Below are 14,218 nucleotides of genomic sequence, written 5' to 3'. Positions count from 1 at the left end.
GGACTGGACTGAAAACACACACACACTCAATTGATCATCACCCCATCCTCTTTGCAATTTTTGCACACACTTGTATTCAATTTCTGCTGCTATAAATATTTATTATATATTGTATATTTATACTCTCCATCTGGCTGCTATGTTTATATTCAGCAACTTATTTTGTCAATCTTTTGCACTACTGTTATAAGATTCACTTTTTAATAGTACTGTGTGCTAGTCAGCGCTGCACTGTAACTCACCGTGCCCATTGTCTTGTTTTGGTAGTTTTGTACTGTCTTGTGCCATCTGCAGTGTGCACTTTATGTAAATATATGTAATGTATCATGTAGTTCTGTGTTTGTTTTATGTAGCATTTTGGTCCTGGAGGAATGTTGTTTCCTTTCACTGTGTACTGACTAGCTGTATATGGTTGAAATGGCAATAAAGCCACTTGACTTGATGCCCATATATAGGACTTTCGGGACCTTGTTGTGCACTTGTACATAGTCTTATTCATTCTTATTCACCCTTGGACATTTTTGACCTTTTTGGCACTGTTAATAAACTTCACCTTGCACATCAGTGCACTTGCTGACTGAGCCATCACCTTTTCCAGACCTTTAACAAGTCCCATAGTGAATCTGTGGGGCTAACTTTGTGAAACTTGGTGGCAGCGGTGGAATGGCTACAAGCAAGACGGCTCCAAAAGGCAAGAAAACCAGAGGGGGTTTACGCTCTCAGGTGAAGGTGGTGGCTGAGGAGGATGCCTGGGACATGGTGAGGACTACGGAGGATGATGAGGTGGCTGAGGATCGTTCAAGAGCTCCATCAAAGTCCATTTCACCCCAGACCAGGTTGGTCAGTCCAGGTGCGATACCCGGCGGGGAATGGTGGCTGTTGTGTGCGTGTTACTCAATGTGCAGCAGCTGCGCGACAAGATATATCCGCTAGAGCTCCCCAGTGTGACTCCATCCTGCAGTCTGTCCGATGACATCAGATGACATCAAGAGCCTGCAGATGGAACTCTCAACGCCGGCTACACCGAGAGCATCTGCACGTGACTTACCACCATGTGATGCCTACTCACCGATGGCTCCTGCTCCGAGTCAGCCGGGGGGACGTCTGAACCAAGAATGCCCATTTTCCAGCAGGGAAACGACATTGAAAATTATCTTCACTAGTTCGAGCGTCTGGCCAGGACTTGGAGGTGATCTGAAGAGGATTAGAGGTATCGACGTGTTCCCTTGCTGTCAGGACAGGTGCTGGAGGCATACCTAGCAATGGACAAGGAGCAAGCAGAGGTGTATGTATCAGAAGGAGGCACTCCTAGAGAAATTCAACATCTCGCCAGAAACCTACCAACAGTGCTTCCGGGCGACCTCTGTTCCAGCTGGGGAGTCACCAACGGAGACCCACCACTGCCTATGGAACCTCTATTGATGATGGGTGAGACAGAGCATGAGCTGACTCGTGGGCGAGGGAACATGAACCAATGACAGGAATGGTAGTGGCGAAGCTGGCTCAGCAATACATGAACGCTCATCACGGAGGTCCACACTCTCAACCACCCAGAGGTATTGTACGTGCTGTGTCGGATGGCTCTGGGGTTGGGGCTGAATGAGGTCAAGCAGACCTTATAGACAGTGCAAAAGGACCAAAGTCAACAGTTGGCAAAGGACTGGTTTGCTTTTATTGCCAAGAGCTGGGGAAAAAAGCATCTGTGTGTCCCGTGTGCAAAGCCAAATTGACAGGATTTTGCTATATCCCGAGAGAGGAGGACAATGTTAAAGATGCTGTAGAGGAGAGTCAAACTGCGTGTGATGTGACTGTTGATGGACATTCATTGAAAGCTTTATTGGACACTGGTAGCTCCCTCTCTCTGCTTAAACCATGTTTTGTGTCAAACGTCAACTATATTAATACCACCTCTCTTCAGTGTGTGCATGGATAAGTAAAACAGTACCCCCAAGCTGAAGTAATTGTGTGTGTCCAAGAACAGTCATACTTGTGAAACGTTGCAATAGTTGACAACCTACCTGTGGACATAATTTTAGGAAGAGACTTCCCAATGCCGTATGAAGTGTTATAAACCACCAAGGACTCTGAAATTGCTTCTGCCACCACCACTATAAATATGTCAGGTCCTGCTGTTACTTGGGCACAAGCCAACACAGATCTGCAGCCACTGCCAGACTTGGATAGTAATCTGTTGCAGGGTGAGACCAAGGGCCCTAGAAAAACACAAAGACAGCAGCAGTTGACAAAATAACTGGGTACCTCAGTTTGCGAGACTTCTGTGGAAGGCCCCGACGCTAGTGGCTGGAAGATCCCAGCACACATTTGTGCAGTGGTAGCTCTGTGGTTAAGATGGTGGCCTACTGCTCAGAAGGTCATGAGTTCAAATCCCAGCACTTCCAAGCTGCTACTGCTGGGCCCTTGAGTAAGGTCCTTAATCCTCAACTGCACAGTTGTATAAATGTAAGTCGCTCTGGAAAAGGGCATGTGCCAAATGCCGTAAATGTTGCCAACTAACGTCGTCAAACTACAGAGAGAGGACAGGTCATTGAAGGCATTATTTGAAAAAGCTGAGAGCAAAAATGTCTCTCATCAAATCTAATCTGTGTGGTTTGAATGGTGTGTTGTGGGCAGTGGTAGCTCAGTGGTTAAGACGTTGGACTACTGGACAGAAGGTCCTGAGTTCAATCCCGCAAGGTGCTGAGTTCAGCACCGCCAAGCTACCACTGCTGGGCCCTTGAGCAAGGCCCTTAACCCTCAACTGCTCAGATGTATAAAAAAAAATGAGATTAAATGTAAGTCGCTCTGGATAAGGGCGTCTGCCAAATGCCATAAATGTAAATGTAAATGTTGTATTGCTGAGGAAGGGCTGGGAGACTTCTGCATCCAGAACAGAGGAGAAAGGCATTGTCCAGTACATCCTGGAGATGAGGGACTGGCTCAAGTGCTATCAGGAACAGATGAGGGAAAACCTGCAAGAGGCATAATGGGCGCAAAAAAGGTGGTACAACCAGCATGCAAGGCTTTAATAGTTCCAGCAGAAGGTGTTACTCCTGTTACCAACAACAACAAACAAACTGTTGCCCAAGTGGCAGGGACTATACACTTCAGTGCAAAAGATGGGACCGGTAACCTACGAGATCCACGACCTGGACAAAGGTAAAGACAAGCAAACCTACCACGTGAACCTGCTTAAGGAGTGGAAGGAGCCACCCAGTAAGACTACTGAACCATTGCTCCCGATACAGGAGGTAAAGGATGAAGGACCAGAACCAGACGCAGCCATCAGTGGTGAATCTAGACTACCTGAGGGTCCTGAAGAAGGCCGACCTGTGACACATCCTGGACCAGTTTCCAGCTTTGTTCTGTCAGAAGCCTGGGCATACTAAGCTGATCCAACACACAATCCACCTGACAGACCCAACATCGCAACAGCAACCTTACCTCTACCGGAGAGGATAGAGGCTCCTTTAAGGGAAGAGATCAGGACAATGATAGAGCTGGGAGTGATCGAGCCCTCCATCAGTGAGTGGAGTAGTCCCTTGGTCATCGTCCTGAAGAAGGATGGAATGCTACGGGTCTGCATTGACTTCCACAAACTGAATGCTCAGTCGAGGTTTGATGCCTATCCTATGCCTTGGGTAGATGACCTGTTGAAGAGGATTGGGCAGGCCCAATTTATCACCACTCTGGACCTGTGTAAAAGGTACTAGCAGATGCCCCTTGAGGAAGCTTCCTGGCTCTATACTGCATTCCGTGCCCCACTAGGGTTGTACCAGATCACTGTCCTTCCCTTTGGCCTGCATGGAGCACCTACCACATTCCAGAGGTTGATAGACTAAGTCCTCCAAGGCTGCCAGGGATTTATTTACTTATTTATTTTCAAATTTAATATTCCTTAACAATCATCAAATCAAATATCTTTAGTCATTAAGAATTTTAAAGCTTCAGTTTGTACTGACTGCCTAGGTAGCAGCTACCTAACCAAAAGTTACCTCCCCATCGTTAGCTAGTTTCAGCACTGTAGCGCACATTAAACAAGAATATGAACTTAGGCATTTCATACCAAGTAAAGAACTTGAGTTAAACATCACAAACAAATTGTAGACAAGTTTGCAATAGCTAGGTTATTCAAACATAATGTTTATTCCTTAAAAACTTGAGTCTTGGTGGTGAAGTTCAAGTCTATGGAGTTAATTGTGTGCCAAATGTTTCAAATAAAATAATAAAATCCACAAGCAAAATATGAATTATCACAATATAAAAAACTGCTACTTAACTGGATGGAATGAAGACATGTTTGTCATCTGTTTAATGCACCTGCAATAGATTCCCTGCTGCTGAGCACTCAGCTCTGTTTGTCCCACCATGTCAGAGGAAGCTAATGGGTGGGCATGACTAACTTTCACCTCCAACTCCAAAATCAGTTGACCAACAGAGATTTAATTTAAAAGCCTTCTTCTAAGACCCATCCCCTTAAAAATATCAATCAGGAGATAGGTATAAAAGAATTTCCAAACATTAGATCTACCATGGAACACCGTGAAGGCGATCATCAACAAGTGGGGCAGAACATTCCTCCAAAATATATAAAAGACCAAAACTTGCCAGGGAGGCTGCCAAGAGACCTATGGCAACATTAAATGAGTTGCAGGAATATCTGACAAGTGCCGATTACTCTCTGCATGTGACAACAATCTCTCATATTCTTCACATTTCTAGGCTGTGGGGTATTGTGAGGCTAGATGGAAGCCCTTTCTCACAGAAACATCCAAGTTCAACCAAATCACCCCAAACCATGTGGCAAAATGTGTTATGGTCTGATGAGACCAGTTCCAAAAGGAAAAATGATTCAATATTTCCTAAATGGATGTTTGATGCAAAAACAAAAAAACATTACCAAAAGAACACCATACCCACGGTGAAGCATGGTGGTGGCAGTGTCATGCTTTAGGGCTGCTTTTCTTCAACCAGAATTGGTGCTTTTATCAAATTCCAGTCAATTTTAGTGCGAAACGTTCAGGTGTCTGCTAGTAAGCTGAAGATGAAAAGGAATTTCCCCTTTGACAACAATGACCTAAAGCACACATCCAAATCAACAATGGAACGGTTTCACCAAAAGAAGATCAGTGTTTCTGAATGGCTGAGCCAGAACCCAGACCTGAATCCAGGTCTGAATCTGTGGGGTGACCTGAAGCGAGCTGTGCACAGGAGATGCTTTTATAATTTGATAAATCTAGAAAGTTTTTGCAAGAAAGAGTGAGAAAATATTGCCAAGTCAAAATGTGCCAAAATGATAGACTCTGAGCCAAAAAGACTGAGTGGGGTAATAAAATCAAAAGCTGCTTCAACAGTGTATTAGTTTAAGGGTGCATATACTTATGCAACTAGGTTATTATAAGCTTTTTATTTTTCCTCTTTTCAATAAAAATGTTTGATTGTTTTTCACTTTATTTGTATACTTTGAAAATTCACATTAAAGGTGAGAAAAGATCTGACATGATTTATACACACATATTTTACTGCAAAATTATTATTATTATTATTACTATTATTATTATTATTAAAGTGTTACCCTTTATTATGGACTGTGCCTTATTCATTCATTCACCTTTAAAGCACAAAGTTCATCTGCAAAGCCAGTAAATGTGTTTAGATTTTGCAATGATAAGCACTTGATTACTAAGCATGTCAGGGTAGTCAAACCAAATGCTTCAATATTTGAGGCTTTGTGGGTTGGGCAAGAACCTGTACCTATTGTCATTCTTGTATGGCTTTTAAATTATACGCAGTAGTATCTTTATATATACAGGGTAAAGTCTAAACAGCTCATGTGATTTCAGGGAACTCACCTTTTCATGCAATAAAAAAAGTTATACAATATACTGTGTTTCAGTTACAGGAAGAGCTGACACAACTAACAAGCAGACAGCAGAAGTCTGAACTGTGTCTTTAGACAGGTAAATACTTACCAATTATTTTGTTTTAAATGATTTGTTTTAATTTTTCTTTTAGTTTTTTAATGTTACTGTTTACTGCTGTTGTTAAATAAGTATTTATTATATTCAGGACAATTTAATTTCACCAAATTTTAAAAGCATTTTCACTTTACAGAATTTCTACAAATGTGCTTTATAAGACATTTACACAGTACGTGTGTGTGTGTGTGTGTGTGTGTGTTTCTGAGTGAGTGATCTACATCATAAATATCATCATTGAATGTAAGAGACATACCTAATAGTGTTATATTATTACGTATCAATAATCTCAGCACTGCATCATAAATACTAAACATTCTAATTAAATAATCAGTGTCATTTAATTATTTTAAAAATTAAATTGAGAAATGCAACATAAAACAATAAAAGGCAAACAAGCACTAAATGACTACAGAGAAATCTGAATCTACTAAATAACTATGGAAACTGAACGAAGGGCGTGCTGTGAGTCTGGTAGGCATGTCAAATGTGAAAACAAAAATAAATAAAGGATGAAGTCAAACCCAAAAACAAACAGAAATCAGAAAGAAAAGCTGATGAGACTTTATTTAAAGTAAACAGTCTTGTATGAGTGTAAAGTGTTTTGTTTTATGGGTAATACTGTAAGAGGGTGTATTAATAAACAGCACTAATTCTCTACTTTGTGCATCACTTCTCTCTCGGAATAAATGCAGCAAAACTTAATTCTTTAATGTAATTTTTTTAAAGACATTTTTTTATTTCAAGTGATGTCTATATTTAATACATATTGCACTGATGATTATTGACTAATTGAGTTGTTTGGGGGCCTAGACAAGTTTCAATGACTCTTGGGCAGAAGCCTCCACCCTCAAAACCTGCATATCTACATGATGTTTATAGTGGCACATCCAGCACCTTACTGCCGTCAGAGATCACTGGAGTGAGCAGGATTCATCTGCTCTACTTTAGGGCTATGTGTTTGGGTTTAAAGAACAACACGTTTTCAGAAAGGTAGAAAGCCTTTATTTGTCACATATAACACTACGGTGAGATTCATTTTTTGCATATCCCAGCTGGTTAGGAGGCCGCGATCAAAGCCATGATACGACGCCCTTAGAGCCGATTGAACCCCCAACCTTCTGATCAGAAACCCAGAGTCTTAACGCTGAGGTATTCATTTGGAAACTGTTTTTTTTTTTTGAGGGGCAACTCGATTACTTTTAATTCTTTTGACCGCTGCAGGTTTTCATTAATAAAGTTCTGTGCAATGAGCATAAATATACTGTAGGTGTAGACTGTAGTGTTTAAAATAAATTGCTCATTTGGCTGACATTTTATCCAAAGCAACTTACGACTGAGCAGTTTTAGGTTAAGGATCTTGCTTCAGGACCCAAACATAGCAATTACACAATGCTGGGATTTCAACTCACAATCTCCAGATCTGTAGCTCTAAATGTTAACCACTGTATCACCTGCTAGCTGGTCCTGATTAAACACTGCTACCTTTTAATTAATTAAAAACTAAACGATGAATTTCAGCAAGTTACTAAACAAATTTTTTTGCTAGCATATAAACCTAAACTCAAGGAGAGTTTGTGTTAATCTAAAACTTTGCTAAAATAAAGTGCACCAAAACAATCCACTCATTTTCAGATGTCACAAAGAGAATCTTTACCATTGTCTCAACTGCATAAAATCTTAGATATATGACTATGCATTGCATTTTCTGGTAGTTCACTGTAAACCAATGCAATGCTCTAATTATTGATAGTTTACAGTAAAATCCTATAAAATAATAAATCAGTATTTTACTCTCAAAAAGATTTACAGCAGATTTTATACATCCACAATCTATAAAGCTGGATGCAGTGCTGCTGCAAGTCAAAATGGATCCTTTAAGCTGTATTAAATTATAATGCTTGTATGATTTTCTTGGAAGATTTCTTTTAATAACAATGGAGAACATTCTTTTAAAAATAACTTTTTGGAGCTCACAACAGGGATATGCTGCCCTTTTATATGGTGCATCTCAATAAATAAAACCATACTTGTTTTATGATTTTTGATGCTCAACTCTAGTCTTATCCACATCTCCTGTGAACCTTTATGGCAAGCTTCATTAAAAAATAGCTCATCTCCTATTCATATCTGCATTTGTATTTGTATATAAAGCCACCATCTGTTCAATCTGGATAATGGAACATCAAACATTACAAGTGACTCTCTTCGTTCTTTTTCACTCTGACAGTTGGGATTGCAAGCTGAGCGCTAGCTAGTGGCGGCAGAAGTTTATTATTACTCTCAGCATGCTGGAAAGCAGTCTGTCTAAAACTATAAGCTGAGACCCAGACATTCACTGGAAGAAACTAAAGAGCACCAGATGGTAAGTGACACTGAAACACAGAGAAGTTCATCCTCAGGTTGTACACATGTATATATTTTTTTCTTTGTTACTTTAAGAATACGTAGCACGGGGAGAAAAAGGCTGTTCAGTTTATTATTTTAAATGATGTCCATCTTTTGCATTATTTTGTATGTTTTTTTTTTCAGGAGGGAGAATCAAACTCAGTAGAAAAGCTGTTCTGTAGACTTGGCCTTGAGAAAAAACATGAAGACAAACTTACCAGTGCACACTTTCTTGAAATATCCAAATCCACTTTACTGTACAAGGAGCCCAGTAAAGAGAAGGAACTGGTAAATGCTTTCATGCAACGGCTTTTGACAGGAGATTACACGGCAAGACACATCTCTGTCAAATATGAAACCAACATACCAAAGTCTCAGAAGCATCAGACCAGAGCTAGAGAAGATGCCTTTGCTGCTCTTTTTAAAAAACAGAATGTAAACACAGAAAGAAAACAGGCAGAGATTCACCCAATGGATGTTCAGATGGCAGTGTTCCTTTGTGCAGATGATTTTCTTAGACAAATCATGGTGACTAAACTGGCACAGTGTCAGTACGCGATCCCTCTGCTGATGCCCAATCCCTTTAGCGGGAAAATTGAATTTCCTCTCTGGTCAATGCGTAAAATCAACAAGAGCTGGAAGTCGACTGATGCTTCAGGAAAAATCATCAGCAAGACTGTGCCTGTTTACAAAGCAGAAACTCCAATGGTGGCATTCTTCAGGCTTGGGTCTGTTTCCTCATCCAAGTCTCAGCTGATCAACAACCTGATTAATGAAAAGCACAACACATTTTTCCACAGAAACTGTCCAGGCAGCAGCAGAAACCGTCTACTGATGGAAGGAGTGGTGGAGATCGCCTGGTACTGTCCATCTGGGAAAAGCTCTGATCATTTCACTGAATGCGTTGCTTTCTGTAATCTTCATGGTGATTCCAGCAGAGCTGTAACTCAAACAGAGACACTTACTAACATGGCCTCTATAAATGTTATACTTTTGCCTAAGCTTGATCAGAATGATAATAATATGCGAATTGTACAGGAATTTTGTAAATCCCAAACACCTCTTATTGTTGTTCTTACTGAGGAAGAGAACGATAATGAAGATTCTGTGTGTGAGATTGGTAGAGGAAAATACAGAGTGGGACTGAAGGGTATAAATCAGTCTAAGGTGTCTGTTGTACTCAGAGATGTGATCAAGAGCTGTCTCTCACAAAAACATATGACCTTCAACCTCGAGAAAATGACCAACAACTCAAAGATCAGTGTGGATGAGAACAATGAGGCCTGTCGGAGAGGAAAGGAAGCTGCACAAAATACAATGGGTGCTCTATATGGAAAAGATCCACTGACAGTAAAAGAGAAATGTCTGCCCTGCCAGGGAAAACTGTGGCATGACTGGTGCGAGAAGAGCAAAAGTTTACGGCGACTTCAAAGTACCGACATAGAAACAGAGCTCAGCAACAAGAAAACTAAAATGAAGGAAATAAGACGGAAACAGCAGGAACATGGCTTCAGTGGACTCATGGGGTTATTTGTTGGATGTTTAAAATCACGGTCAGTCAGTGAGAGAATGTATTTCCTCAGCTGGACTGGAATTTGCCTGAATGAGTTCACTTCAGAGAAACTCTCTACCATCCGACAAGAATATCACCAAAAATGGACAGCTGTGTTGGCCTTGAAAAAAAAACATGACAAAGCTGAAGGACAAGCAAATCCGGACAAACTGAAGGCTGAACAATCAAACTTAGAAAAAATATCAAAAGAACTGAATGCTGCCAACTTTGGCTTGGAGCACATACTGAGAGAGATGGGTCAGATTTATGAAGCCTCAGTCTCTGAAGAAAAGAGCATGATCAGGAAAGAGGTTGGAAACTTGTCTTACCTGCCTGAACTTGCTGCTAAACTCATGATATCTGGGCGCCCAATGGAGCTGATGGATGGTGATACAGCTTATGTTCCTCTAACCTGGGTTACAGCTGTTTTAGATGAAGTCATCAAGATACTGGGAGATCAGAGAGTTTTTGTGCTGTCAGTTTTGGGAATTCAGAGCTCTGGGAAATCTACCATGCTGAATGCCATGTTTGGGCTCCAGTTTGCAGTCAGTGCAGGCAGATGCACCAGAGGAGCCTTTATGCAGCTGGTTAGAGTTTCTGAGGACAGGAAGGAAGACCTGAAGTTTGACTACATATTGGTGGTTGATACTGAAGGTCTCCGATCTTCAGAGCTGTCTGGAAACATCATCCATCATGACAATGAACTTTCCACATTTGTGGTAGGATTAGGAAATATGACTTTGATTAACATCTATGGAGAGAATCCCAATGAAATGCAGGAAATACTTCAGATAGTTGTTCACGCATTCCTGAGGATGAAGCAGGTCAGATTAAACCCCAGTTGCATGTTTGTGCATCAGAATGTTTGTGATATTGCAGCTAGAGAGAAAATCATGGATGGAAGGAGACATTTGCAGGAAACACTGGATAAAATGACTAAACTAGCAGCTAAAGATGAAGACTACTACACAGAAAATTTCACTGATGTCATTGCATTTGATGTAGAGAGTGATGTGAAGTACTTTGCACAGCTCTGGGAGGGTTCTCCACCCATGGCACCACCAAACCCATGCTACAGCGAGAACATTCAGGAACTAAAGAGAGATATCCTTTCCCGTGCATCAACTACAAATGGCCTGAATTTATCACAGTTTCAAAAACGTGTGAAAGACCTGTGGAATGCTCTACTGGATGAAAATTTTGTGTTTAGTTTTAAAAATGCACAAGAGATATCAGTGTACAGGAAACTGGAGCAGGAGTATGGGAAATGGACCTGGAGTCTGAGGAGTGCCATGATGACTATAGAAGAGAAAATGCTTAACAGAGTAGCCAGTGGAAACGTGGAAACAGTTCAGAAGCGGGAACTTCTAAGAGAAATGGCAGGAACCCTACAGAATGTCCAAAATGCATTCAACCAATATTTTGAAGAAGACAGTGAAAAGGAAACACTGATTCAGTGGAAATGCAAATTTGCGACACAAATCCAGCACCTCCATGATGATCTAATAGAGGAAGCAAAGAGAAAGGTGGATGACAGCATTCAGCAGAAAAGCATTAGACAAAACCTTGATAAGCAACGTGTGAACTACGAGAAGACACTCTTCGAAAAGAGCAAAGAGCTTGCTTTAAAACTCAAAGGAAATGTTAACAACAAAACACATGCAAGTAAGGAATTTGATTCTATGTGGGGGAAATGGGTCTCTGAATTAGCTGAACAAACTCCAAAAATCAAAGATGTTAACATCTCAAAGGATGTATCTGAAGTTCTGGGAGAGTTCTACAAACATGACTTGGTTTCAAATCGAACGCGTTCTTCAGACTATAAAATAATTGGAAGGGTCAGTGAGTACACCAGCTATGTCCCAACTAACAAGAGCATGTCAAGTAGGAATTTCTTTAAGTTTTGGTCTGGTAATTCTCCAGAGATAAACAAATCAATACGTGATCTAATTATTAAGGTCACTGAACAAACAAAAAAAAAGGTGGAGTCATTTCCATTCTCAGCACAGGGATACAGTTCACATTACATTCAATCCATTGCATATGATGTCAGAAAACAGGTGCATGAATTTGAAGCACAATTCAAGAAAGATCGAAAGTTATTTGATGATGCTTCTGTCTTTAACCAAGATTTCTATGTAGATCTCTCACTTTATGTGTGTGACCAGTCAGCAAAACGCATCTCAGAGCTGCACAAAAAATTCAAAGAAGCAAATGATCCACTTATTTACTTTGAAAAGAAAAGGGCTGAGTATTTCAACATCTTTCAGAAATACTGGGAGGGAGCAACATCAGCAGCTATACTTGGAGACCAGGTTTGCAGTAAAGTGAAAGAAGCGATTCTGCAGAGTGTCTACAACATGATCGCTAAATTTTTGTGTGGAGAGATGAGAGGGAAGCCACCATTTAATGGGAACAGAGCTGATCTGGAAAAACACATTCTGAAGTCTTTGGCAGAGCAGGAGGGAAATAAGGATGAGAAGTTTGAAAACTACTTAACATACATGTACAATCCTAGGGTTCACTTCGAAGATTTCATCAAGGCCAGAGTTAATGAGTTCATGGCAGCTGAAAACCCTCAAGCAGTTTCTGCAACTGAAGAATACATTGACAACAAACAGAGAAGCATCATAAGTGCTGTAAAAATAGCAACAGATGAAGTCAAACATGTCAATGGTGATGCAAATCAGTGGCTGGAAGTTTTTTCCAACAGCCTTGCAGATGAGTTAGGAGATACTAGAGTTCACCTATGCAATGAAGAGTGTAAGGATTGCGTTGACTATGATGTTCTTGTGGAAGCTATAAGGAAAGAACTTTCAGCTGTTGTTGAAGAGCTAAAGAAAAGCCTCAGTAAGATTTCTGACTTCACCATGGAGAAGTTCAGAGAAAGACCTGATGAGATTCTAATCAAACACTTCTGCAGGTGCTGCTGGGAGCAGTGTCCTTTCTGTGGAGCCGTCTGTACCAACAGCCAAAAAGACCATCCTGGAGATCACAATGCTGATTTCCATCGCACATCTGGAATGAATGGATGGCATTACAGGGGCACAACAGAATTCTTCAGAGACTTTTGCACAACAGCAGTAGCAAGTGACAAGTCCTTTTACCCATCCAGTGATTCTGAGACTAGTGTTCCTTATAAACAGTACAAGACAGCAGGTGAAAAGTATGAAAAATGGGGCATCTCCATTGATTTGTCTGAGCTGGCTTACTGGAAATGGTTTGTTTGTGAATTTCAGAAAAATCTTGAAAAGCACCATAACAAACAGTTTTGTGGTCAAGGGGAGATTCCTGAGGAGTGGAAAACTTATAGCCAGTCAGATGCTGTTAAAAGTTTAGGAATACATTAATACATTTTAAGGCGTTCTGGCACTTTTCTGTGCTTTCTGACAACCCATGACACAAAACATCTGTATCTGATGGAAGAGCAGCCACAGTCCAGCTTATCCTAATGAGAAGGCTTAAGCCACATCCACATATCAAAATACTGTCCTCTGCAACACATTCATGCTCCTCAGCTTCAAGATCAATGCGTTCAAGATCAAATTCTAGCTATATGTACTAGCGTCATAGCGGCTGCTAACAAGACATTTTGCGTAAAAACATTATGAGAATCATTAACGAATCAATAAACTTCAGTTTCCCAATTTGTCAATGATTCTCATAATGTTTTTATGCAAAGTGGATATAAAAAGTCTACACACTCCTGTGATGTAAAAAATAAAACCAAGGTAAATCAAATTTTCAAACTTTACATTTATATACAAACCAACAAAATGCAACCAGATTATTGTTTTTTTCTTTTTCACTCCTAAAATGTTTGTTTGATTTTCATTTGATTGTTGTTGGTTGCTATATTGCATTAAAGGAGGAAAAATATCTCACATGATTTCATTTTTTTACATCACAAAAACCTACAATTTTAACAGGAGTGTGTAAACTTTTTATTTTTACTTTTTATTTCAAATTTAACAGGGGTGTGTAAACTTTTTATATCCACTGTAACTGTATTATGAAGAGGCTTTTTGTGTTCCAGCAATTACATATTTTTAAATTATACCAGTGATTATTTTAACAGATATGTTATCTAATCGTTAACAAAATACTTAAAAATTTATAAATTGATTAATCTACTAATAAATCTGTCTCCAAAACTTTACTTGTAGCTTCACTATTTGTTCAGTAGATGGAGGAGCTGAGACAGTTAATCTACATGTTGGTACATGAAAGGGTTAAAATGTGATTTCAACTTTCTAAGTTGTTCTCTTAAATATATATTTCTGCATTTCTTTTTTTTTCTTCA

General features: G+C 40.0%; 1 protein-coding gene across 1 annotated transcript; it reads left to right on the top strand.

Annotated features, from left to right (window-relative positions):
- Window positions 1–5,908: 5,908 nt before the first annotated feature.
- Window positions 5,909–13,993, top strand: LOC117598468 (interferon-induced very large GTPase 1-like). The gene is made up of 3 exons (XM_034309094.2): window positions 5,909–5,957; window positions 8,206–8,340; window positions 8,508–13,993. Exons 2-3 carry the CDS (start codon window positions 8,338–8,340, stop codon window positions 13,263–13,265), a joined length of 4,761 nt encoding a protein of 1,586 aa, XP_034164985.2. The 5' UTR covers window positions 5,909–5,957; window positions 8,206–8,337; the 3' UTR covers window positions 13,266–13,993.
- Window positions 13,994–14,218: the final 225 nt, after the last annotated feature.

Source organism: Pangasianodon hypophthalmus, chromosome 12, assembly GCF_027358585.1.
Source record: "Pangasianodon hypophthalmus isolate fPanHyp1 chromosome 12, fPanHyp1.pri, whole genome shotgun sequence".
NCBI classification, from domain to species: domain Eukaryota; kingdom Metazoa; phylum Chordata; class Actinopteri; order Siluriformes; family Pangasiidae; genus Pangasianodon; species Pangasianodon hypophthalmus.
This window is presented reverse-complemented; position numbering and strand designations above follow the sequence as displayed.